The 27,511-nt window shown below is 38.0% G+C and overlaps 1 protein-coding gene across 2 annotated transcripts in view; it reads left to right on the forward strand.

Moving 5' to 3' along the window:
• Window positions 1-27,511, forward strand: part of LOC133534465 (prostaglandin E2 receptor EP3 subtype) — a 74,131-nt gene that overhangs the window by 23,362 nt on the left and 23,258 nt on the right. For both annotated transcript variants that reach the window (XM_061873605.1, XM_061873606.1), the window contains exons 4-5: window positions 19,304-19,487; window positions 20,435-20,679. In XM_061873605.1, coding sequence (XP_061729589.1) covers window positions 19,304-19,487; window positions 20,435-20,679 — 429 coding nt within the window. The remainder of the gene's footprint in view (window positions 1-19,303; window positions 19,488-20,434; window positions 20,680-27,511) is intronic.

Consider the following 27,511-nt stretch of genomic DNA (forward strand, 5'->3'; position numbering starts at 1 on the left):
ACATGTACCTAATTGTATCATCTATATCTCATGTTTTTGCACCGCCTACAACTTATCTGCTCATATATTCATAATATCATAATACATATCTAATACTTGAATTATTTTTGAAGTTAAATGAAGTTAGTCGTTTACATATACCGATATACGAGATTTAACGTGATAATAATGCAAATATAAATAATTAACAATGTCTTAATGGAACAATTCCACTTTCAGTCGCAGGGAAAGTTTTGTATAAGTTATGCGTAAGGCGTAACTTACCTAATTTGCTTATAACGGCCTTACCTTAGCGCTATCTGTCCTATAATACACTTACAGAATTTTTAAGAAAAAAAAACCGACTTCAATGAGAGAGACCGGTGAAAGAACGATTATTGTTGATTTTAGGTTACATACAATGAAATTAAAAAGACAGCGTCCTACGCCTAACTATGTAGAAAAGGAGGTAACATGTTTTTTTTTTGCCACTGCACCCACCTTGACACATTTCAGATATGCCCTATGGTTGACTGGTAAGATACCCGCAATAGGGTATTCGACTGTTTAAGATAAATTATTGCACACCATGCATGAAATAAAGCACCAGATAATTATTAAAAAAACTAAATAGGATAGAAATATAAAAATGTGCCTTGAAAACCTAACTGCTTGGCAAAGAGAACAAATTGCCAAACGTGAACTATGCATCATTGAAGAGTTCCGTTCTGGTAATCATCAGCAGTTCCACTTCATCAAATGTCACTTCTACAAATGTAAATACTTAATTTGTTAATGAAAATACTAAGATCACTATATATATATATATATATATATATATATATTCCTTTAACATTTCAGGAGTACCCTCGATTCCTTATAGACCCCATCGTCAGAACTCGAACTTGACAAAAATTTATCTTGAAAATCTAATTTGCTTAACAAACACAGCGAAGAGGACAAATCGCCAAACGTGTACTATGCGTCGTTGAAGAGTGCCATTATGATCATCATCAGCAGTTCCACTTCATCAAATATCACATTTTTAAATTTAAATGCTTGATTTGTTAAAGAAAATACAAAAATCACTATATGTATGCCTTTCACATTTGAAGAGTTCCCTCGATTCCTCATGGATCTCATCATCAGAACTGAGTTTTGACAAAAACGGGACCAATCTGTATATATATAAATTCATACAAAAAAATAATTTTCAAAATTGGTTCATAAATGACGGAGTTATGGAGTAACAAACAAAAAAAAAATAAAACAAAAATTAAAAAAAACATACAACCGAATTGATAACCTCCTCTTTTGAAATTTTGAAGTCGGTTAAAAATTACCATTCACTTACCTATTCTTTGCCTCTTTGCTTACGTATTACAGTAGGGTTCAAAAGTGCATGGACAAGTTATGAATGAAATCATTGTATGTATGTATTTATTTGCACAGAATAAGTAGGCGGTAAGTGACAATTGGTTGCTTATTCTGCTATTTGTACTAAACAGGTTGTACTAGCATGCAAAAATCTTAAAACTACTACAAATCTAGCTGTATATCTTCAGAGAGGAAGTCTTTTACACTGTAATAGCTTTTAATGTACCTACCGTTTATGCTTGTAATACCTTATTGTATTATGAACATGAATACAATGAAATAAAGAATAAAAGAATAGAACAGTACCCCTAGTGTAAATAAATTCGATTTCGAAACGTGACGTACGCGTTTGCGTTTAGTCTCATTTTGTATTGGATTTAGAAAGAGCGCGCCAAGCGGGACGTTTTGGAAACTCAAAATCCTATACAAAATGAGACTTAACGCAAACGCGTTCGTCACGTTATGATGTCGATCAAATTTACACTAGGGGTACAGTATTGACTGTAAAATGTTAAGGAAGCTTCATTCATTTGTTTCTAAATCTATGTACTCGTACAAGCAGTTCTCTTATATAGATTTTGGTAACTTTAAAAAGTTTCATGCACATCTCAAAACCGTTATTGGAATATAATGCTGTCCTGGGAACACAGTTATGAAGCAACCTTCCAGGATCTCGTTGATTTCTGGTAGAGGCGCTTTCATTCATAAATTGTCCATGAAAATTTGAACCTGATGATACATATCTAATTACAAGCTGTTACCCGCGACCCGCGACTTCATACGCGTGGATTTGTATGTTGTTTGTTATATTTTACATGAGCATAGAACAAAGTGCAGCAAAAGTTAGCAGTAGGGACGGTTAATAATTTTACAACGCACGAAGTTTCAAGCCCCGCAATGAAAACAAAAAATCTCGATAAAATACCTCTCAACTCAAACCTCTTAATATAAAAAAACCCGGTCAAGTGCGAGTTCGTTTTACTCGCACACCGAGGGTTCCGTACAAACTTTGAATTATCTCGTGAAACTATAAAGGTGAAAGACTTTTGATCGGAAGTACCTAACAGATTGCAAATTGTCTAACTAATTTGCGCGATGTAATGCCCGTATGTTGGTTTCTCGAGGATAATTCTCTATCATTTGAACCGATTTAAAAGTCTTCTTTCATTTGAAAAAAGGTGTCTTTTATGTAATCTCATAGCAATTTCCAGTGTAATAAATTCACTTATAGTTGGTTAAATTGCAAACTGAATTCGGAAATGTTTTTTGTAAATTAAAAAAAGTTACCAAGATAGAAGTCTGATTATATTTTTCCTGTAAATTTTATAGTAATGTTAACATTATGTAATAATTTCATAAATTTTCTTCGGTAAACTTCGGAGATAAGGATCCCGGAGGAATGATATTTTTTTTCACATTTTCGTCCATAAATCCATTTTTTTTCCACTACTAATAAATAATAATAAAATGGAATTTGGAATGGGCAATTTGATCTCTTTCAAATAATGCCCCACTTGAATTAGTCACTAGACTTTGAAATTTTGCCCCCTCTTGATATTGGGCATTTCCCATAGTAACAAACATAGTAGCATTTCCCATAGTAAAAATAAAGTAACAAAATAATACTTTCAATTTGTCTGGGTTAGCGTTGTTCATAACTATTCCAAATTTCAAATCGATAGCTTAAGTGGTTCGCGAGATATTTAGCGTTGTGACAGATGGACGGACGGACAGAGTCGCACCATAAGGGTTCCTTTTGTACCTATTTTGGTAGGGAACCCTAAAAACAGCCTATTTACGTCCCACTGCTGGACACAGACCTCCACTCATACGCGAGAGGGCTTGAGCTATAGTCCCCACGCTAGCCCAATGCGGATTGGGGACTTCACATACACCTTTGAATTTCTTCACAGATGTATGCAGTTTTCCTTCACCGAAAAGCTAGTGGAAAATATCAATGGATACTCCGTACATAAGTTTCGAAAAACTTATTGGTACGAGCCAGGATTTGAATCCGCGACCTCCGGATTGAAAGTCGGACCACATAGAGGCAGAACTTGGTATGTAGTTGTATTCTGTGAACCGCATTAAGATTTTCATACAAAAATAGAAAAAAAAAACAATAATGTTTGGGGGTTCCCCATACTTAGAAATGAAACTGAAAAAAATTTTTTTCACGTCAGCAGCTGGAGCAAGGGTAGGGTAGACCGGGGACAATAGAAACACGTCATGATTGAAACAAGTCAATTTTCTCGAAAACTATAATACCTACGCGTCTGACGTAACACTCGGAACACGCGGTCGGCCATGTTTGAATCCTTGGCCAGTAGCGTTCGAGCGCCGGTGCGAGACGGGAGTGTCCACGAGCCAAACCAGTTTTTCGCGGTAAAAAGTAAGTATTTGTGCTCTCGTATATTTTCTTATAACTTCTTTTACTCTTGTATTTTGACTAATCAAATTATTTTGGTGTTATAGTTAGGAATAAACGAATGTTTTTAATGGTCGTTGATCAGCGTTCGAGTCTTTTTTATACATAATATTTGACCTTGAAGTGAAAAACGTGGTGTGGGGACGATAGAAACAACTTGCTTGTGGACGATTGAAACATTTCAATCGTCCTCGTGTTTTAATCGTCCCCAAAAGTAACCGACTTCAAAATATAAGGTTCTGTATTCGATGCACATGTTTATTCTATTAATGTTGACATTTATTTAAAGATATACGAAGATACACGAAGTTTTTTTTTAATCTGCAGTTTTTTTATTCGAGATAATGTAAACGTTTGTTTTTAACCGACTTCATAAAAAAGGAGGTTCTCAGTTTGACCCGTATGTTTGTATGTATGTTTGTCCACGATTATCTCGCGTTCATCTTAACCGATTTTGATGCGGTTTTCAGAAAAGTTTTTGTCATATTCTGGAGAAATTTTTTGTGTATAGACCAAATGATTATTAACAGGTTTAAAAAAAAAGAAGGATCTCTGTTTGACCCGTATGTTTGTAGGTATACAATTTAGTGAAAAAAAAAATTTTGTGATTGTGACGATAAGCTGATGATAAAAGCAAAAGATTAAATTTTTTAACAAAAAAAAAAGAATGAAACTTAGATAAAATCAAAAATAAATGAACGGGTTCATGTAGATACAGATTACATTTGAATCACCTTTTAAAGTCGGTGACAAACCTTACGTAATTTTTTTTTATCCAACAAGCACCGCGATCTATATTAAACTAAAATATTGCAAATAATGCTAATTAAAAATATAATACTATACTACTACATCCTATTTCTGTACAATACATTTATTTAACTGTTTTTTTAGATGCCCCGAAAACGGAAGCATGTTACGGAGAGAACCTCAAAAAGCATGTTTGCCATTTTAGCAACAACCGACTGCTGCCAACCGGCTGATTAAACAGGTCGGCCACTGGTAAATTTATATCAGAGACAGTTAAGGATTTTTTTTGATAGGCATATCGCCATGTTTTTGTTTACGTAATAAAACAATTTATACTGATTATTTTATTGCGTCTATTATTTCATTTTACATCCCGATGTCTGCAACACTCGTTATCACAGAGTGTGTGGGAATGGTTATGATTGAAACATTGTTATAGTTGAAACAAGCACTTTTGTATGAAACATAATTATGCTTGTTTTCTGCGATTCTATATCGTTATATCTTATAATTGCATTGAAACTACTTTGGTTAAGGTAAATTTAAAAGGTAGCAGCGACAAAGACAACTAAAAGTCGTATTTTCTTTTTTTTTCTCAAGTTTTTTAGTCGAGATGTTCAGATGCTCATAAATTGAGAATTTTTTGTGTTATGCTTGCGGACTTTTGATGAGCTCATTGTATGCCGAGGTAGTGATGAAAAAAATTAAAACAGATATAAGTACTTTCATTGTGCCGAAGATATTTGAGTGTTTCAATTGACCTCACATAGTGTTTCAATTGACACTCATGTGAGGTCAATTGAACCATACTGCCCCATTCTCTTTATTACATTTGTTACAAATTAGCGCGGTTTTAATAAAGATGCAATGCCAATCCGTAACATACTGGATCGAGCATAAATATCTACACTCGCCGGTAACAAGCGATACAACAAGAGAAATTCAGTCCAACAGGATTATCATGCACGGGACTAACCTGAGGTTGCAGCAATGGTGGAATCCTCTCGATGTGACTGGTTCTTCTTACGTTTATCACCTTTTCTTCTTTCACACGCCGGCCGGCGGTACGGTTAATCGTCTTAGGCCTTTTGTCACGCACGATAGAACACTAAAACACTTAGGTTTCGTTGCTTAATCTATAAAAAACGATTTAAATCGGTAGCGGTCGATCCGCACGCCTTGTGCGTTTCGTTAGTTCTCTCTTTTGCCACCAGAGGCGCTCTGCTGATGGCTGTCCTTAGCATGTCGTCCGATCATTTTCGGGCGATCCTATTGGCTTAAATTTCAATATTGCATCGCTGTGAAGTGCGTTTTGACATTGCATCGATAAACGGTTTGAAGCGCGCGGAATATGATTAATTATTTAAAAAACTAAACGTTAAGAACGGAACATTCCGCCCACCAAAATACCAATGGGATTTTCCCGATGAAAAAGAAAACGTTACTTAACTGTTGATAAGACTACGATTTACGAAACTAATCTTAAAACTAGGTAATAGTATTTTGGAGTGATTATTCGGATGGAAGAGGACATAGTTTGACCAGGGGCCTTTTAACTAAGTTATCCTTCGCGGTTCTCACGGTAGCCACCCGAACTACTCCATCAGGTCCGTTATGGAGAGAAACAACTCGTCCTAACGGCCAATGAAGAGGAGGTCGGTTCTCGTCTTTAATAAGCACGAGTGAATTTACGGTTAACGGTGTCGAGTCTTTGGTCCATTTTGCCCGCTGAGTTAAAGCATGTAGGTACTCATTTTGACAGCGTTTCCAGAACTGCTGTTGGAACGCTTGTATGAGTTGCCACCGGTTTAGTCGATTAAGTTTAACGCCCGTGTAGTCAGAGTCTGGAACTGCGGTCAGAGGCTCTAATGTCAAAAAGTGACCGGGTGTGAGGACGTTCAGATCATTAGGGTCGGAACTTAATGGACACAAAGTCTTTGAATTCAAAATCGATTCTATTTGAGCGAAGTATGTCGATAATTGTTCGAAAGTTAAGATCTGGTCGCCAACGATGCGATATAAATGTGTCTTGGCGGCCTTAATCTGGATCTCCCATATCCCTCCAAAGTGTGGAGCGGACGGGGGGTTGCGTTTGAAAGCGATACGCTCTGCGTGCGAGGCTCGCTCGATACACGCCGCTAGTTGTGAGCTCGCCCCGACAAAGTTAGTACCACAATCCGAATGTATGACGTTACAACGGCCACGACGGGAAACGAAACGACGTAGAGCTGCGATGAAGCCATCGGTTGATAGCGTTGACACTACCTCCAAGTGCACGGCTTTTGTGCTTAAACATACAAACAGGCATAGGTAGGCCTTATCAATTTTCGCACCGCGATGGGATCCGAGTTTGATGCGAAACGGGCCACCGAAATCAACGCCGACCACGGAAAACGGTTTAGCCTGATTGACTCGGAAGGCAGGAAGGTCGCTCATAAATGGTTGCAGAGGCTGCGGATGCAGACGGTAGCATCGGATGCATTTTGAAAGTTGGTGTCGTATCGCTCGCCTAGCCGAGATTATCCAGAATTGCTGCAGGACTAAATAATGAGTCGTATTTATACCAGGATGAAGGTTTTTCCGATGGACGGATTCGATAACGCGTGTCGTAAGTACACACTTTCTGGGCAATAGCGCAGGGTGCTTATGTTCGAATTCCAAACCGGAGCGCGCGAGTCGTCCGCCCACCCTGAGAATACCTTGGTCGTCAAGGAAAGGATTTAGTTTGCGAAAACTGCGAGGTAACTGTTTTTGCAACTTAAGTTTCGATATGACATCGGAAAAATGACGATTTTGGAAATGCTTGACGATTGCCAGTAGCGCGCGATGGCACTCGATGTCCGTTATGAAAAGACTTTCAGAGCGTGAAGCGGTGCCACGCACGCTGGTACAAAACCTACGAACGTAAGCTAGAATGCGACAGACTTTGTCCCACGACGAATATCTCTCTAACAGCTGATCGATTATTGACGTTTGCTTGATAGGTTCGGTCTGATTTGTTACGAGAGTTACACGACGCTGTTCGGAAAGTACGACGTTATCGTTGTTGCGATCCTTCGATAGGTCTGATGGCCATTCAGACGGCGATTGGGAAAGCCACTCTGGGCCCGCCCACCATAGCGAATTGGTTAATAGTTGCCGAGGCAACTGCCCACGTGAGCAGATATCTGCGGGATTCGTTCCAGAGGGAACGTGTCTCCAGCAAGCGGTAGGAACGATGTCCTGCACGTGGCTAACACGGTTTGCGACAAATGTCACCCAACGAGAGGACGGAGCGCGCAACCAAGCCAATGTAACAGTTGAGTCGCACCAAAGGTAGGTTTCGTGAACAGGAAGCCGTAGCGTGTCCTTGACAAATTTGATGAGATCAGCAAGTAGAACTGCTGCGCACAGTTCCGTTCTGGGCAAAGATTGTTTCCGGAGTGGACAAACTCTCGCCCTTGCGCAAACGAGATGGACGCGAACGGAGCCGTCAGACTCGGTGACACGTAGATATACGACGGCGCCATATGCTACCTCAGAACTGTCACAAAAACCATGCAACTGATACGATTGAACACCTTCGATGGTGAATTTGCGAGGAATTTTCAGATCTCTAATTTGAGGAAGCTGCTGAGAGAAAGTGTTCCATTGCGATACAATTTCCGGAGGAGGAGTTTCATCCCATGAAGAGCCGAGAATCCAAAGTCTTTGGATCAAGGCTTTGGCTTGGATTGTCAAAGGAGACAAGAAACCCAAAGGGTCAAAGATTCTGGCAACCTCACTCAGAATCGTTTGTTTGGTACACGGTTGATTAGACGGTTGGACGTTACAAACGAACGAGTCTGAAGCGGGCTCCCATTTAAGGCCAAGGACCTTAACGGTTGTGACTTCTGCCTCGGTGAATGCGATGGCATCCGAAAGGCACCTTTCAGAGGGCAAATCCCTTAGAAGTTCGGGTCGATTACTTACCCATTTTCGTAGCTCAAAGGCGCCGAGCTTAAAAAGAGCGATAACTTGTGACTTGATGTCACGAGCATCATCCAGCGAAGAACTTCCGGTAACGACGTCATCGACGTAAATATCGGAAGTTAGAACGGTTTTAGCCTTCGGGTACTTACGACCTTCGTTGTTGGCCAATTGCTGGATCGTTCGGCAAGCAAGAAACGGAGCCGAGGAGACCCCGTACGTTACGGTGTTGAATACGTATTCCTGAAGAGGCTCATCTGGGTTAGCTTGCCAGAGAATACGCCGGTAATCACGGTAATGCGGAGCAACGGTAATTTGACGGTACAGTTGGTGCACGTTGGCCATAGATGCCGCTTCGTGCTCCCGGTAGTGGAAAGGAATCTCCGCATTGTTGGATGATATCTTTGGAGCCGCGTTCTTAGCAGGCATCAAAGACATGTGACAACTTTCGCTGTAGTCATCGGTCATGAAATCAACATATTGTTGTTTCAAGTCTGGATCACGAGAAAGGCGCTTTTCGATAGCATGGAAGCGTCGTACCGCTATCTCCCGAGAGCCTTCAAACACAGGCTCAGCGTTATCTTTGAAGGGAAGACAGACGACGTACCTACCAGTCTCGTCACGGTAATGCTCGTTTGTGAAACTATTTTCACAGCGTTGTTCATCTGGGGTTAATCGGGAAGAATGCGGAACGGTATCGATCTCCCAGAAGCGTTGAACGATATTGTTTAAGCTATCATCCTTATTAGGTGATGGTACACTTAATAAAGACGACGACGCTAGTCGGGTTTTTCCGACTATCAGCCATCCGAAGACAGAGTTGAGAGCACGCGGTTGATTGACGCAGCGTTTCAAACGTTGGTCGAGAAGTGACTCAGCAAAGACGTCGGCAGCGAGCAAGACATCAATTGGACCAGGAATATCAAAACCAGGATCTGCTAACGGTAATGTTTTGAGGTCATCCCATCCACTCATATTGAGTCTGCCTATAGGCTGATCTGCACATATGTGCGGTGAAACAAACATTTCCAGACGGAAATGTACGGTGTCCTTGGCACCTATATCACAGGTGACCTGGCCAGTCACTGATGCAGGTGCACCCCCTAGGACGCACGGCCCATCACTAGTCGCGGTAGGCTTCAACTTTAGCCGCTGAGCCGCGTGTGTGGTGAGGAAATTATTTTGACTTCCGGTGTCGAATAACGCGCGGAATGTCTGAAACTCGCCCGAAGCATCACGAATTTGGACGAGCGCGGTTGCCAGCAGCACGGTCGTATTCGAAGGTGAATTGGACGGAGTTAACGGTTCTTTAGCCAGCAAGACGACTGAGCTTGATTTTTCACCAGAGGGTTTGGGGTTGCTGGCAGCTTCCTCTCGGTGTAACAGAGTATGGTGCTTCCGCTTGCATTTCTGACAAGAGAATATCGATGTGCACTGTCGCACTGAATGAGACGCGTTAAGACAATTATAGCACCATTTCCTCTCTGTAGTAACAGCCATTCGTTCGTCCACCGATTTCGCTAGAAAGACCTTACAGGCTGAAATGTGGTGCTCTTCACCACAGAAGGAACATTTTCGAATAACTTTCAGAGTTCCCGAAACTTTCGGTTTCACCTCTTGTTTGTCACCACCTTTTGGAAGGGGGTTCACAGTAGGAGAGAGGAGTGTATGCGTGACGTTATGTCGCTTCGGTTTCTGTAAGGTTCCCGTTGCCTCTTTAGAAGTGTTCGCGTTTTTAGAAGTAACAGCGGTAAAGTGCGTATCGCGCAACAAAGCTTCGCTTTTCCCGTGTAGAAATGCCCTAATTTGCTTGTATTGAGGCATTTCCACGTCGGCGTGTTTTTCTTCAAACTCGCGTCGTAGCTTGGTATCTAACTTCGCAAGAATATTATAACAAAGGACAAAGTCCCAATGTTCGGTCGGTAATTTCAACTGTTTTAAGATAGTTAGATTTTCATCGATTGTATCTAGCGCATGTCGAAAATCTTGAGCGTTAGCCGTATTAAAACTGACATCTAAAATGTCACGCCAACACGTAAAAGCTAAGTCGCGTTTGTCCTCGTAGCGGGACTTGAGAGCATCGTATGCACTTAAGTAATGTTCACTTGCAACAGGAAACGTTCTAATTAACGATAAAGCGTCACCGCGTAAAACGGACACTAAATAATTAAATTTCTCAATTTCCCTCAAAAGGGTAGATTCGTGAATAAGCGCATTATAAGTCGCGATGAACTCGGGCCACTCTTTAACAGCACCCGAAAAGGTCGGTAGTGAAATTTTTGGAAGCCGCATATTACTACTGTGAGTACTATGCGAACCCGTTGGAATGTCCTGTCTCGAAATATCCGGTTGATGAGACGAACACGGTAAAAATTTACGCTGAATGGCAACTACGTTAAAATACGCTTCGTCGAATCTTTCCTGAAATTCATTTTCAAGGTCGTCGACATCATCCCCTAATAGATCCGAAATGATAAGGTGAGACTCTTGAAAACTATCAGCGATATTTTTTATCTCCTCACAATATGAAAGAAATAATTCGACTTGTGAATCATCGGTATTGGCTAAGGTCCCTATTTCCAAAGCCTTCGCTATACGGTTATACGCTATAGTTCGTTTACGTCGTAAACTCGGTAAGTTGTTGACGGTATAAGTTTTATCGGTACATTTTTTACCTACAGATTTACGCCTTGTTAGGTAAGACATTGTTTAAGTTTAGAAAACAATGTTTACTAATACGCAAATAATATACGCTAAAACAACAAGCTCGTATTTAAAAACACTATACGTTATCAGTGATAGCACAAATAAAAACAGCTTCGATGTTTGTAAAACGCGACAACTATTGAAACCGGCACCCTGAGTTCGCGGAATTAATGTAGTAAAATATATCAACTCGGTCAATTTATATGAAAAAGAACTCAAGAAGCACTCGGAACGGTTGGCGATGTTCGAAAAAGTCGATAGAAAATAAAATGAAAGAAAGTCCAGTATAATTTTCTTATTTTAATTCAACGAAAATAATTCGGGCAATATGAAACTACGAAATAAGTAATTAAAAAGTTTGAATATCTTCCTTCAAAGTTATTATACGATAACGTTCGATTTCCAAATTTTAAATATAATGACAATTTTTAATACGATAACTCGAGCGGTCAAAATAAGGAAATGAGTTATACGACTTTCGAACACCTGGGTGGAGTCGTTTTGAACAAAGGAAACGGACCAACGTAACGCGTGACTACACTACGTACAAAACTCCGTAAGACGGGTGCCTCGTTACACTGGGACGTTGTCAGGTTGATTTCTCGAATACCCGTCGGTAGGGAATATTGTAAGTTGTAGTTTTATTTAGAAAAATGATACGATTTCTTAGTAAGTAATTCGGTTATTTATGGTACAATTCTAAATGATTTTGTAAACTAGATTTAAACGATTAGGTATATTTCGATAAAGTTTTAGTGAAAAGATTATGCAATTGTAAATTCGTTAAACGGTAGGGTAGCGAGACAAAATGCACCAAAGACTTTGATTTTAACTTCGTAATTACGCGATAGATTGACGTTGCAATTCGTTTACACGGTAAATAAGGAAGAATATTAAACGAGTATTAACGACAATGGTAGAAAGGTTACGAAGTAAAATTGGTAGTTGGTAGGCCGAGTGTAAATGAAGGTCAAAAGGTGATTCCCTGGTTTCGGCACCAAAAAGAATGTTACAAATTAGCGCGGTTTTAATAAAGATGCAATGCCAATCCGTAACATACTGGATCGAGCATAAATATCTACACTCGCCGGTAACAAGCGATACAACAAGAGAAATTCAGTCCAACAGGATTATCATGCACGGGACTAACCTGAGGTTGCAGCAATGGTGGAATCCTCTCGATGTGACTGGTTCTTCTTACGTTTATCACCTTTTCTTCTTTCACACGCCGGCCGGCGGTACGGTTAATCGTCTTAGGCCTTTTGTCACGCACGATAGAACACTAAAACACTTAGGTTTCGTTGCTTAATCTATAAAAAACGATTTAAATCGGTAGCGGTCGATCCGCACGCCTTGTGCGTTTCGTTAGTTCTCTCTTTTGCCACCAGAGGCGCTCTGCTGATGGCTGTCCTTAGCATGTCGTCCGATCATTTTCGGGCGATCCTATTGGCTTAAATTTCAATATTGCATCGCTGTGAAGTGCGTTTTGACATTGCATCGATAAACGGTTTGAAGCGCGCGGAATATGATTAATTATTTAAAAAACTAAACGTTAAGAACGGAACAACATTATTGTCAAAAAACTATGGATTATAGACCATCCAAATAAATTTTATTTAGGAACCAGATAACTAACCTTGAAATATTTTGAGCGTAGATCTTTCTACTCATCAAAATATAACGATCACAGGCGGTTAAAGGCAAATTGTTTCAATTGTCCCCGGTCTACCCTAATTTGCTGCTTAAGAACAGTGAGCAAAATGCGATTTTGCTGAGACAGAATAAGTAAGAATAAGAATAAGTGAGACAAAATAACATTCAAGTGACCTTTATATTCGAATGTCATTTCAACGTGCGGGGCCTAATACAAGTTCGAAGTATTTGGATTCTATTGTCTTTGTCCCTTTCACGTCATTAGCAAAAAGAAAGAGACAATAAAAGTGCATACGTAATTCAACGATATATTGACGGTTTATAATAGACCCCCGAAATAAGTCAGACCGCATCGTTCCAAAACACCCTACGTGTCCTCATTCGTAATAATTAATTAATGAAATAAAAGTTTAAAATTTAATAAAAATACCATATGTTACGTAATTTATTATACAATCAAAACAATGTACTTATACAAATTTACGCAATTGTTACGCAGTAAATAATTCTACTTAACGACTTTTAACGATCTCTACTATAGTTGACAAATAGTAGTATCCGCAATTCGGACCGTATTTTAAAAAGTTTTTTTTTAACAAAAAAAAGTTGACGATTGAACTGTCAATTGATGTTCGTTAATTCATTATTTTCGTATCATTTTATTGTAATTTCTTTCGTTTTGTTTTATTGCGGTAATTAAAGTTAATTGTTAGAATACCTCCATAAAACATGAGTGAAATAGTGATGAAGACGGATTACATTTTTTCAGGTTATATTTTTTGATGGCTGACTGACGTGAATTTTTTTGTGTACTACACGAGATCAAAGTTATTTACATCTCGTGCGCTTTTGAGTCCCTTACTACGCTCAAGATTCTAAATTATATTATAGAATCTTTCGCTTGCACGGGACTCAAAACAAGCACTCGAAGAAATATCAAACTTTGCTCTCTTGTTGTACAAATAACTATTTTCATCAAACCCATACGTGTGGGGTATCTATGGATAGGTCTTCAAAAATGATTTTGAGGTTTCTAATATCATTTTTTTTCTAAACTGAATAGTTTGCGCGAGAGACACTTCCAAAGTGGTAAAATGTGTGTGTCCCCCCCCCCCCCCCCTGTAACTTCTAAAATAAGAGAATGATAAAACTAAAAAAATATATGATGTACATTACCATGCAAACTTTCACCGAAAATTGGTTTGAACGAGATCTAGTAAGTAGTTAAAAAAAAAAACAATAAATTTTGGGGGTTACAACTGAAACCCATGTTTTTTTTTCATCAAACCCATACTTGTGGGGTATCTATGGATATGTCTTCAAAAATGATATTGAGGTTTCTAATATATTTTTTTTCTAAACTTTAACACCATATTAGGGGATGAATTTTCAAAATAGCTGAAATTTGTAGCTTGAAACTTCGTGGAAAAATAAAACTTGAACCCCATACAAACTTTCATCCCCTTTCCAACCCCCTTAGGGGTTGAATATGTCAAACACAACTTACACATTAGGTAGGTAGTCCGTAGGTAGTCTGTTTACAGTTAAAGTAACGTAACAGACTAACGAGCCGATTCGAACATTAAGATTTTTTTATTTTTTATTTTATTTATTTCCACACTTACAACTATCTTTACAGGTACTAAACCTAAGACAATAGTGTAACTATTAACAAAAAATTATTTTAACTTATGGCGCATATAACATAATGTGAACAATGTGGACTTTGTGAATTCAGTCAGAGAACACCAAAACAAATCAATGCTCTCGGCTACTAGGTTAAGGGTCCGCACAGCGCGCGTCAACGGCGCCTTCGTGAGCAGGTTGGTGCGCAGATTTTTGAAGAGAAGAACGTTTTTGTTTAAAGAAACTTGATTATAGTTAATGAATTCGGTCTGGAATCCAGATTATGTATGGATCGAATTCATATCATGCAATTACAATTAGAATACGCATGTCAGGGCCCGATTCGAACTTTAAAATACACCAAATATTAGGTCTAGATACGATATGAATCGGATATGTCAGTGTAATAAGTGACGTTTTGTTTGAAGAAACTCACTTTTGACTCTGACAAATCCGAAACATATCGTATCTAGAGACTTGGTCTTTTTGTCGTATCCTAAAGTTCGTATCGGGCCGTATATCCAATATATCTACATATCTATAATATACTAGTACATAAATATAAAATAAAATACATCGCTGTTATTTTAAAGACGGTACACGTCAGATGTCACAAGTTAATATGAAAACAAGTCGAATGTACCTACTGTAATCGTCAAGAAGGCCGTCGATTGTCTCATACACATACACAGCCGATGTTGTTGATCCCGGGCGCGCAGAAAGCGCGTGCGCAGAATAAATGCATGCGCAGAGTATAAATACAATATGTAGCGTACGAATCGTGTTTGCCGGCATCCGCTCCGTACATAATTAGACATGATGAATGTTATTACATTATCATAAGATTACGTGTTAGTGTATTAAAGCTAAACGACCAATCAATGTTTTCAATGTCTTAATTGAATCAAATAAAGTATCATTAGCCATTTAAAGTACCTACTGTCTTGGCCCCACTTTTATAGGAAAATCACCACTGCTTCCTCTATGGGTGAAGGGTGGATTAGAGCTAAAATTACCCTGCGTATACATATATACCCCATTTCATTCGCCATGGCGGGATTCCACTTGAGCCGGACATTAGGCGTAAACAATGCAAGTAGTAACATCAAAAGATACCCGGCAAACTTTTTTGCGGCGTCGTGTCTTACATGTTACTGTCCAGTCTTGATCCTTTTCTTATTATTTGTCCACTCGCTGGCTTTGAATAGCAGAGCTCGTAAAGTAATTGTAAAAAACTAAACGGGCGTTCCATTGATCTCTTTTTATACAATAACAAATTAGTGATACGGTGGGCAGTGGTCAACCTGGTTGCATGCGTAAGTGGTGCGCACACACATCTCGTTTGAATCGCAGATGCGCATCCCGTTGTGCAAGTAGCAAATAGGTCAAACTAGCTGAACTCAAATATTTTTGTAGTACCAAAGGCATTCATACAAAATGCACACTGATTCAAGAGTCTATTTTATCTCCCTTATAAATTGTTCCATATGTGGTCGTACCGGTGGTACCCACTTGATATCGGGATTACCTGATATGAGCTAACAGTTGTTGTTTATTTTCATTTTGTAATTCTCACACATTTATTACGTTCTATTTTATTTATTTTACAAGCTTTTATTTAACTTGTCCGCGGCGGTATCATGGTCGCATTTTTATCACTTGTCATGTCATACGTCACTTTTGCACTTACATACTTGTTAGAACGTGACAGACATGATGAAAGATGATAAAAAACCGACCATCTTAGCCCTACTGTCAGTTTGTTAGTTCGTGGGGGCCAAATCTTGGAAGCTAAATTTGACCCACTTCCTAATTTCCAACTGTGCTGAAAATTTGCATGCATTTGTATGTTGGATGACAATGCATTATATAGTACTATCAAGCTCATCTGATGATGGAGACAGGAGGTGGCCATAGGAACTCTGTGATGCAACAACGCAACCTAATGGTGTTTGGGGTTTTTAGAATTGTCTCGATGAGTATTAGTTGCCTGTGGCAAGAAAAGTATTCGGAAAAGTAAAGAGGGTGGGCTAATTGGCCCATTGAACCAATAAGGGCAAGCGGTATGTCACCGGATAGGATATTCTAAGTTGTAAAACTTTACTATGGCAGGCAGTCCCAAATCTTTGTATGAAAAAAGATTTCGCCGCAAAAAGTAGTGAGTTTGAAACGTGACTATATAGTTTTTTTTTTCGATACTAAGTTCCTGAGTCACAGATCATGAAGGTTTTGGTATTGTCGGTGATTTTGTGTCACGATATTTTAATATTTTATTGGTTTTCTTATATTTTTTTTGTATCATTTATTTTGTTTTAAACAGAGATTTGACGAGTCCCGCCATAAAAAAAAAGCGGCCAAGTGCGAGTCGGATTCGCCCATGAAGGGTTCCGTACCATTTATGACGTATTAAAAAAACTACTTACTAGATCTCGTTTAAACCAATTTTCGGTGGAAGTTTGCCTGGTAATTTATATCATATATTTTTTTTAGATTTTTCATTCTGTTATTTTAGAAGTTACAGGGGGGGGGGGGGGACACATTTTTTCACTTTGGAAGTGTCTCTCGCGCAAACTATTCAGTTTAGATAAAAATGATATTAGAAACCTAAATATCATTTTTGAAGACCTATCCATAGATATCCCACACGTATGGGTTTGATGAAAGAATTTTTTTTTTTAATTTTATGACGTATTAAAAAAAACTACTTACTAGATCTCATTCAAACCAATTTTCGGTGAAAGTTTGCATGGCAATGTATATCATATTTTTTTTTAGATTTTTCATTATGTTATTTTAGAAGTTACGGGGGCGGGGGGACACACATTTTACCACTTTGGAAGTGTCTCTCGCGCAAACTATTCAGTTTAGAAAAAAATGATATTAGAAACCTCAATATCATTTTTGAAGACCTATCCATAGATACCCCACACGTATGGGTTTGATGAAAGATTTTTTTTTTTTAATTTTATGACGTATTAAAAAAAACTACTTACTAGATCTCGTTCAAACCAATTTTCGGTGGAAGTTTGCATGGCAATGTATATCAAATATTTTTTTAAGATTTTTCATTCTGTTATTTTAGAAGTTACGGAGGGGGGGGGGGACACATTTTACCACTTTGGAAGTGTCTCTCGCGCAAACTATTCAGTTTAGAAAAAAATGATATTAGAAACCTCAATATCATTTTTAAAGACCTATCCATAGATACCCCACACGTATGGGTTTGATGAAAAAAGATTTTTTGATTTTCAGTTCTAAGTATGGGGAACCTCCAAAATTTATTGTTTTTTTTTCTATTTTTGTGTAAAATCCTAATGCGGTTTATAGAATACATCTACTTACCAAGTTTGAACAGTATAGCTCTTATAGTTTCGGAAAAAAGATGCGGTGACATAATCGGACAGACAGACGGACATAAATCTATAAGGGTTCCGTTTTTTGCCATTTGGCTACGGAACCCTAAAAAGGAGTGTATAAAAAACCTTTCGAATGGTATGTAGCTTATTCTTATTGGTTCATGAGCCAGTGTCCGGACAAATCTGCCCATCCTCCTTTTACTAAATAAATAGATGTCGGAAATTTACCTCATCTTATAGCCGATTACTTCCGTAGGAAATTTTTGGATTGAGATTGATAGCTGCTCTTCCTGGAAAATCTTGGATAGTACCTACAGCACTCGCTTACCTATCTGTTTTCAATAAAGGAATTTCAATTAAAGTTTGTAAGGAATAAATTTTAAGGGGTGTGAGATCTCAAGTTTTACTTAGTAGGTCAGATTTTATGAATTCTACGAACGCCTTATCAAAACTCTGAGATAATATTCGTTTGAAAAGTAAGTATCGGTGTTACTTACCTACTGCTTTTAAATATCCTGCCTTATAGTTGAGTAGTATATGCATACATACAGTAATGAATACTATTTTTTAAACGAACTTCGTGTCATCTCATCTTCATCTCATATTTGGGTATCAAAAAAACAAACGATATTTCAATGTCAGTGTTTGTTAAGGACCCCTATCTAACATATGTTTGTATTGCGGTATGATTACGGCCATACTTTCCGCCCACGATCAAGTTGCCCAATATCTCCGTCGCGACCTCTTTTTATAGCCCAGCAAACAGCAAACTTCTTACAATCGCTACCTAAGTACTTACTTGTGTGTAATATTGGGTGTGTTTCTAATGGCGTCTGGACACTTAGGTGTACGAGTATTACGAGTAACTTCATATCGCAATAATTGTTATAAAAGTAACATAGAAACCGTTGAAGTTGAGTGTTACCTAGTGAAGTGACCTGTGAGTTCCAAAGTAATAAAAAATAATATACCTGAACGATTTACTCAAACATTTAGGTAATTAGATAGGTCATTCTTATAAAGAAAAGTATGGTTATGAGAATATTTTAATGATAAACATCAGGGCCTGCATTCTATATATATGGATAATCCAAATCCAATACGTAGGTATTCTTCTTCAGTCGGTCCCTCATAGGCTTCTATTCCTCGCCGAGCGCACGGCCTCGTGCAGTTTTAATTGCATTGTTACAGTGATTTGAGCACACCATCTAGTAGGCAGAGGGCCCTGAGGTCTGGTGCCTTCAACTTTGCCCGTCATAATAACTCTCTCTACGCTATCATATGAAAATTAGGTCCTGGCATATTGTTGACAACCGGGGTTTTATGCGTAGCTCTTCCAATATGGACTTACCAACTACATATATTTTCTTATCAATACCTAGGTGCGTTACCGCACCACGAGTGAGCTCTTGGCGTTTCTAATACAACAACGTTAAATTCTCCTTTATGTATTAGATCTCCTAATTTATCCTTGTTGCAGCAAGTGACATACTACGTGATCCGCACGGCTCTGCTCGTCGGCTGGTTTTGGGCAGCAGTGCTGACGTGCGCCCCGGTGCTAGGACTCGGTCTCTACTATGACGAGAGCACCGGCGGCTGCATGCGTTACCGCAACGCTGTCGAGACCACCGACGTTGTCTACGCCTGGATATACGTTACGTTCGGTGAGTGAAAGTGACATACTACAAGATCCTCACGGCTCTGCTCGCTGGATGGTTCTGGGCGGCGGTGCTGATGTGCGCACCCGTGCTGGGGCCCAGGCTCTACTATGACGAGAACCGGCGGCTGCATGCGCTAACGAGACCACCGACGTCGTCTACGCCTGGATCTATGTCATGTTTTGTGAGTCTGCAAGTAACGTACTACGTGACCTACGCGACTCTGCTGCTGATTGCTAGTTTATCGAAGCAGGACTAAGGACGTGATATTATTTCGACAAGCTGGTGCCACGTTACGTTACCTATCATCGATCAGTAACAGATTTGATAAGAACAAGTTTTGCCCCTTCTAGTTGGTATCTTACGCAATAAAATCCTTATCAATATTGGCGACCCATGTCCCTATTTTATTTACATAGGTTGTACCCGATACATACATATATCCTACCTAACTAAATCCAGTCAATTCTTAATTCCACTTTCTATTTATTTTCTTATTTCAATAAAGTGAGCCACTGACACCAAATAAACCATGTGGCCCATTTAAATGTTTTTATCTTACAGAGGCTAGCAAAACTGTCCACTTGAGCTAAAAATACAGTACCCCTAGTGTAAATATTTTAGACAGCGAAACGTGACGTACGCGTTTGCGTTAAGTGTCATTTTGTATGAGATTTTTGACTTTCCAAAACGTCCCGCTTGGCGCGCTGTTCAAAAACCCATACAAAATGAGACTTAACGCAAACGCGTACGTCACGTTTCGCTATCGACTAAATTTACACTAGGGGTACTGTTCTACTCTTAATAATTGGTAAGTTTCGGGATAGAATGACAGTAATTTGCTTGGTATGCAATACTTATATGAAGATCAATTATGCGAGTCCCTTGTTGGAAATTAGGTTTAAACTTACACTCGTCCTTAAAGACACTTAATATGATCACTTGGTTTCTAGGTGCCCTGCTATGCGTGATTCTCGTATACTGCAACTTGGCGGTTATCCGCGCGCTATACGAGATAAGCGCGCCTCGCGGGGCTCCTGTGATGCGCCGAGTCTCCAAGAGCAGCTGTCGGCAGAGAGCCGCCGTGCCCGCCTCTGAAACCGGCCACCACAATCCTGCCACAGCTGAGGAAGTCGCTTTTAGCAGACTTATGGCGACACTGTCTGTACTGTTTATGATCTGCTGGATGCCACAAATGGTAAGTACGTGAACTTTTTCAATGCATCATCAAGTTATCATACGAGTTGCTTTACTAGTAATTGGTAAGTACTCATGACCGCAGCAACACTGGTGTGACCTTTAATACCGCCATTATTCTTTTTTATACTAATAATTTTTTACACATAATAACAAATAAACGTATTGATTGATTGATTGATTGATAATCAATAATCATAAACCCTCTATGATGCGTTCAAAAACCGCAAATTACGACCAGCATAAAATAAACTGTTTTGCTACTACTGTATCTGTGAAAATTTTGTTATAGCTTCATTTTTTCGAATAATATCAGACGAGATGACATTTTACTCGAAATATAGTATCAATTGCAAAAACCATATGGCAGTTGGGGCCGACTCTAGCCTCCTAAGGCGTAGCCTCCAAGGTCCTATACCTACAGGACTTATTCAGTTCGATGAAATTTAAATCATATTCAATTGAAATAGAGTTGCATTTGTTTTGTCACGTTCAATTTTCAACCAAAAAGAAACAACTCTATTCCTTGCACTTTAGGTTCAAATTTCACTGGCAAATTTTGGATTTTTCATTTGTATGCCATCCATACCTAGCCTTAAAAGGCTTTTTTTTTTATACTACGTCGGTGGCAAACAAGCATACGGCCCGCCTGATGGTAAGCAGCCTCCGTAGCCTATGTACGCCTGCAACTCCAGAGGAGTTACATGCGCGTTGCCGACCCTAAACTGATGTACCGCCTATTAACTTTCAGTTTATCTTGTACCTAATTAGGTAGTAGGTATGTAGGTAATAAATTATTTTTGTTTTATTGTTTATACACAAAATAATCTAATTATATATCAAAACTTTCGTGTAAAATGAGCGATCAAGATATTTAGGAGACGCCACCTTATATGTTTAAAGCTGTAAAGTGTACTCGTGTGATGTGTGATCCTTTTAGGATGCTTACTTAGTTCGATTCATAAACCAAACCTACACTCGTACTGCGTTACAGTTGTGTTTACTGTCCAATGCAGATGCTTACCTTGTAAACGTTATGAAGTTAGTATTTTTGCGTTTTCGGTACTTCCCAGTTCCTTAATTTCCGTGATACTTTCCACTACTGACTTCGACAAAAAGTGGCCTTAACTGAACAAAAAACCGCATCTGATGTAAAAAGGATAGCTGCATCTAGTTATAGTGTGACCGTTAAATAAACAAGTAGGTTAAGGTCGGTGTTCATTCGACTTGCCCAGATTTTTTCGTACTAAAAATCTAGAGTGAGTATTATTTGATGGCGACGGCGAAGATACAACAAAATATAGAAGGTTACAAAACCTACCAACATAATTGTCTTACCGTCAAAGAAAAATATTACAAATAGATAATCAAATTTCCTCAACACCTGATCGAGGGAGGATCAAAGCATTCAAAATTATTCATTACGTGCGAAAAATGTGATAATCACCTTCAAATATACTGAATATTTTGTCGTATCTTATATCGTGTTAAGGCTTTCTTCTTTAATTTTCATCTTACAGACATTCAACGTAAAAAGGTACAAATATTTTACGCCTTGATTATTGTCTTGTATTAAGAAAAGGTATTCTTAAATTTTAACGTAAACGACTGTACCGAAAAGCTGCAAAAATTCACAGCCTTGTTCTGGTGTAATTCCAAGCAAGGCTGAAGAGCAAATACCCCCCAGGGCAACGTTTCAACTGGTCACTCTTCCGGCGTTTCAGTGTGTACTTAACTCATTGCGGGCGTTCGGCAACTATTTATGTATTATGTCCGGCTGTCGGCTGAGACGGCGGAAAACTTTGGAAATCCTTATGGTCTTGAAGGTGGAGAAAAGGTATACCTTTTCTCCGCCTTATAAATATTAAATAAATATTAAGTATGATTTATGATCCTAGTAAAATGTATAATTGATTTTCTTAGACTCTAGATAGGTGCCGAATTATTGGTAGAGTACGACATAACTTTCGTTGTCATGTCACAATCACAAACTGATTGGAACACTTACATAGATGTAGTCAACTAATTTCATCATTTATAGTAATCATGTTGGTAAGAAATATGTACTAGCTATATTCTGAAACACGACGAGCGGAACGCGTAGTGCCTCCTGTGTTACACACAATGTTTTTAAACACACTTGAGAAGAAAAAAAAAAATAGTTTTGAGTGTAATTAGTGGTAAATATGGTAAAATTATAGATACGATCATAAACATTACATGTAATAGATGCATGTCTCGCAACGCAGTTGTCTTTTCCAAAAAAAATTTTTTTGATCTTTAATGTTATGGGTATAAAGCGCACCAAAAAAAAATATAATTAATATTGCACAAAAGTTAAACATATGAAAATTATTTCTAATAATAAGCAATAGTATGCTTGAAAGAACTCAGCGATTACTTTTTTATTTTTAAAACACACAATAATTTCAAATCAGAAAAACATGATATCCGCGCTCTCGGGCACGCACTTCCATTTCGCTCACGCCTACGCTCAGTGAGAGTGAGAGAATAGCACGAACCTTACTGCACTTTAAATTATTATTTTAAACAAAGACTACAATGTGATGTTTTAATGTAATTCTTCAATTGTATAAAATTTAATGTTTTATACATTATTTCCCCCCTTCGAACTTTAAAATGCGTCAAATATTAGGTCTATATAAGTCATAGATCGAATATGACTGTGTCAAAAGTGACGTTTCTTTAAACAAAACCGTCACCTTTGACACTGACATATTATTATTAATTTATTATTATTATTTATTTATTCATAAAACAATATTTACATTGTGTTTGAATTATAATTATTATAAATATTCTATCCATATCGTATCTAGACCTAATATTTGACGCATCTTAGAGTTCGAATCAAGCCGTATGTTTTTAAAGCTTGACTAGTAATTAATATATGATCACGCGCCATATTGCGGAATTTCATTGGAACTAAATTTTTCATACTTAACTGAACTGTCACTGTATACATAAGAATAACGGCGCCCTCTTGATAATGATCATATATTTCTGGTCGGGCTTTAATAATACTAGGATAAACCTATAGCACTTCCTCCAGTAAAATCTAGCTTAAACTTAATTAAACGCTTAAATGTAAGTAACAATAATAATAATAATATATCTTAATTACTATAATATTTTAGTCACGAAAATATTATTAAGCATACAATTGAAAATTGTCATAGTTTATGCATAAGCTAAGGTATGAATTGACAACATTTCATTTTTATAACAACTGAAAGCTTACATATGATTTAGAAGAATTTCGCTTCCTGAACACTGCAATATATTAACATAAATTTAATATCGCTAATTACAAGAAATACAAAATAATAGAAAAAGTAGTAATTTTACCAATTCTATGGCACAATAGGTGAAATGCCATTGCCATTCACCACAAGAAAAAGAATGCTGTCATAATATTGGATTTGGAGGTAGATTTAAGGAACAGAATCTCCATATACCAAAAAGTGTCCGACAAAAAACTATAAGTAGGTGGCGCTACGATACCTAGAATTCTTGAGAAAAAATCTTATCATAGACTGCGCTCTTCACTCTGTCAGCAACGCCTAGGTTCTTAGCTACTCTAGCGCTACTCTGGAGAGATTTGGAACTATTATTTATACATGACAACAGTTTAGTTGACCCTCGCCATTTTGCGGATTGTCAATGGTACTAATTTCTTTTACTGGCATCAAGTACTCTTTGACAACGAACGTTGGATGTCATCCAATGTCACCGATGTAAACAAACAGAAAATATCTACGAATATATTCAAATATAAACGGTTTTATTACAAAAATGCCAATAAAAATTTCCAAAGATGCGAAAAAAAATTATAGTGAATGCAATCAAATACTTACAGCTTAAAAAAGACGAAGGATTACATAGCATCCCAATAAACAATGTTTTAAAGGTGGTTGTTGACATGGCCGGTATTGACATTTTATAGTGCGGTTGTATTGAACTGGTTAGTTGTTTGGTTTAAACTTTAATATTTCATTTAAGGTTTATGTAGAACGACGATAAAAAATATTTCTAAAAATAACGAGACGGTCTTGAGTTTGCCACCTGTACAAAACAAAGCCTCACACAAAAAGAGGTTTCGAATAGACGACTTCGATAAATATGCCATAAGGCATAATTCATGAATTTTATGCCGTGCGAAAACAAGTACCGAGTATCAAAACTCTGCTCACTGCTTTGAAAAAAGACATTGGATTTACAGGCAGCAGACAGTACTTACGAAAACTGTATGGGATTCAAATTAAAAAAATGCAGAAACGAACGTTCAATATCTACGACGATGAAACATTAATTAGGGAGATTAATGAACGCACTAACAGAGCAAAAAATATAATAATTTACGGGATAGCTGAACTAGAAGAGGGAAATGCAGAAGAAAAGCAGAAGCATGACGAAAACGAAGTTCTTAGTCTAACCGGATCTATCATGGATGGCATGCCAGCTCCGCAAAAGATCCTGCGACTGGGGAAATTTAACTCAACAAAAATCCGACCCCTTAAAGTTTATTTCGATAGCGTACAAATACCAAAACAATTGATGCGAAATAGGAATAAAATCGAGAATAAAGAAATTAAAATCTACACTGATCTAACACCCATCCAGCAGAACCATCTCAAACTACTACGTCAAGAGCTTAGTAGCAGACAAGAGAATGGGGAAAATGATATAACCATAAAATACATAAATGGCATTCCCAAAATAGTTTCAACTAAGGTGCGTTCGGGTAAGTTTCGGACAATTTTAGGTGTTTTTTGTTGATGCTGATAGAATTTTATTTTCTCAGCTTGTGTATACGCTACGAGCCTGATTCATATATCAAAATAAAGAGAAAGAACTAATCTACTGCGTGTAATTTTATTAAATCCCTACACGTGCAGGTAAATGTGTAATGAGTGTTTAAAAATGAAAAAAAAAAATTTTCGGCCTCTGTGAATTTTTACGTGGTGGTGTAAGAACGGACGGGTCTGTAAAATCGATTCTATTACTGCTAGTAGAGAGTTCATTATAGAGAATAATCCGACTTTATTCGCTGACAAACATATATAGTAGATTTGTACAAAAGTATAGGAAACAAAAGTTTCCGGAGCTATTATATTTTTTTCGACTTTTTCCGTCCGATCTTACCCGAACCACCCAAAAACACAGAAATTGTGGATCTCAAACTTTTTATCGTGGGGTCAACGACCTACAAGTGTTGGGTCAATAGCCGTATCTACAAGCGCTAAGAAAATCAGGAAAGTGTTTTTTACTAAAACTAAAATAAATACAACCATTGTAAATCAGTCTCGAGTTTTACTCAACATTCATTATATACTTTTAATACAAATGTCAGAAAACTCAAAATGTGTGTACCTAAGTAATTAGAATTAGATATACCTAATATCTTACTTAGAGATCAATTTTATTTGGTACACGCAGTTTTTTTGGCTTCTTTAAGTTTACTAGTTTAATTTCAGTCGAAATAATTGAACACGATTGGAGTTTTACTTATTTATAATAATAAACATTCTAAATCGAAATAATTAGGTAAAATATACCATTTTGTCAACAATAAACCAAGCGTAACCGAACCATAATTTATACCTTGAGTGCAGGATAAGCTTGGATTGACAAATAGAAACAACTTGAAATTGCACTAAGTATGTACCTACACGTATTAATAAATCTTCTCTCTTATTAACATCAATCATCAAAATAACTAGCTGTAAAGATCAAGCTAGGAGAACGTTTAAGAGACTAGTAGAAGTTGTCAGAAGTATCAGATTCTACTACTACCACGTCTCCTGGATCCCACTGTAAGTAGGTACCCGCTGAATTTTTGGATTTAACCATAACTTTATACCTTATATCTACTTTAAAAGCTGCAGACGTACATAGAAAGCCTGCATGGGGCGAAGTGGGATGTACTAAAATCGGTGCCTGGAATGCACAGGCCGCTGTCGTACACAACCTTTCTCATAGAAATTAGAAGACTTCAAACATTAGCAGCACCACTCTGCTTCTACTCTAAGTGCATTTGCAGCTTTACTGTTAGAGTCTGGCCAAATTTGGACCAGGGGGGGAGGCCCCAAATATATATCTATCTCATTAAATGTCATACTAAAAGAGATATATATATATATATTTGGATCCTCCCCTCTAGTCCAAATTTAATTTTTCACCGGCTGCATTGACGGCTGCCAAAACGGTAATATTTTCCCTGCCGCTGCCGGCCGTTGTCCTCACACAGGGTGCTCCTACTCCACCGACTACTTTAGTTCTGGTCGGATCTAAACAGACAGCCGTTTCGTCTATATTCCAAATTCTCCGGGGGTCATCAAGTTTCAATTTTGTTAAAGTGTCTCCCAGTAGTGAAAAATACTCATTGATCACAAAAGGGTCCGTCATTTTTTTACGTAGGTATTCCACCGGCTGTGCTTTCTTAATCGATAAGCCGTACCGTTTACGAAACCCAATGAACCAATCTTTACCCGGTCTGTCGTCGCGAAATGGTGTATTTAATCCATTCTTCTTTACAAATTGCTGAACCAAATCTAATACTTCTGATCGCGACAACCCCCAACCCCATTTCTCTATAGTGCGAAGACAATCTGCCAATGATTTCTCCATTTCAGGCGGTATACTTGTTGGTCGACCAAGGCTATCACTTATTTGGCCCGTCCTTTGTTTCACCCTGTCATTGAGTGTGGAAGTAGGTATTCCATATAATCGAGATGCTTCGGCATTAGTGAGCTCTTTCCTTCTCACTCTTTCAACAGCCGTCTTCAAATCTTGTTCAGAATATGAAGCTC

Source organism: Cydia pomonella, chromosome 2 (genome assembly GCF_033807575.1).
Source record: "Cydia pomonella isolate Wapato2018A chromosome 2, ilCydPomo1, whole genome shotgun sequence".
Classification (NCBI taxonomy): domain Eukaryota; kingdom Metazoa; phylum Arthropoda; class Insecta; order Lepidoptera; family Tortricidae; genus Cydia; species Cydia pomonella.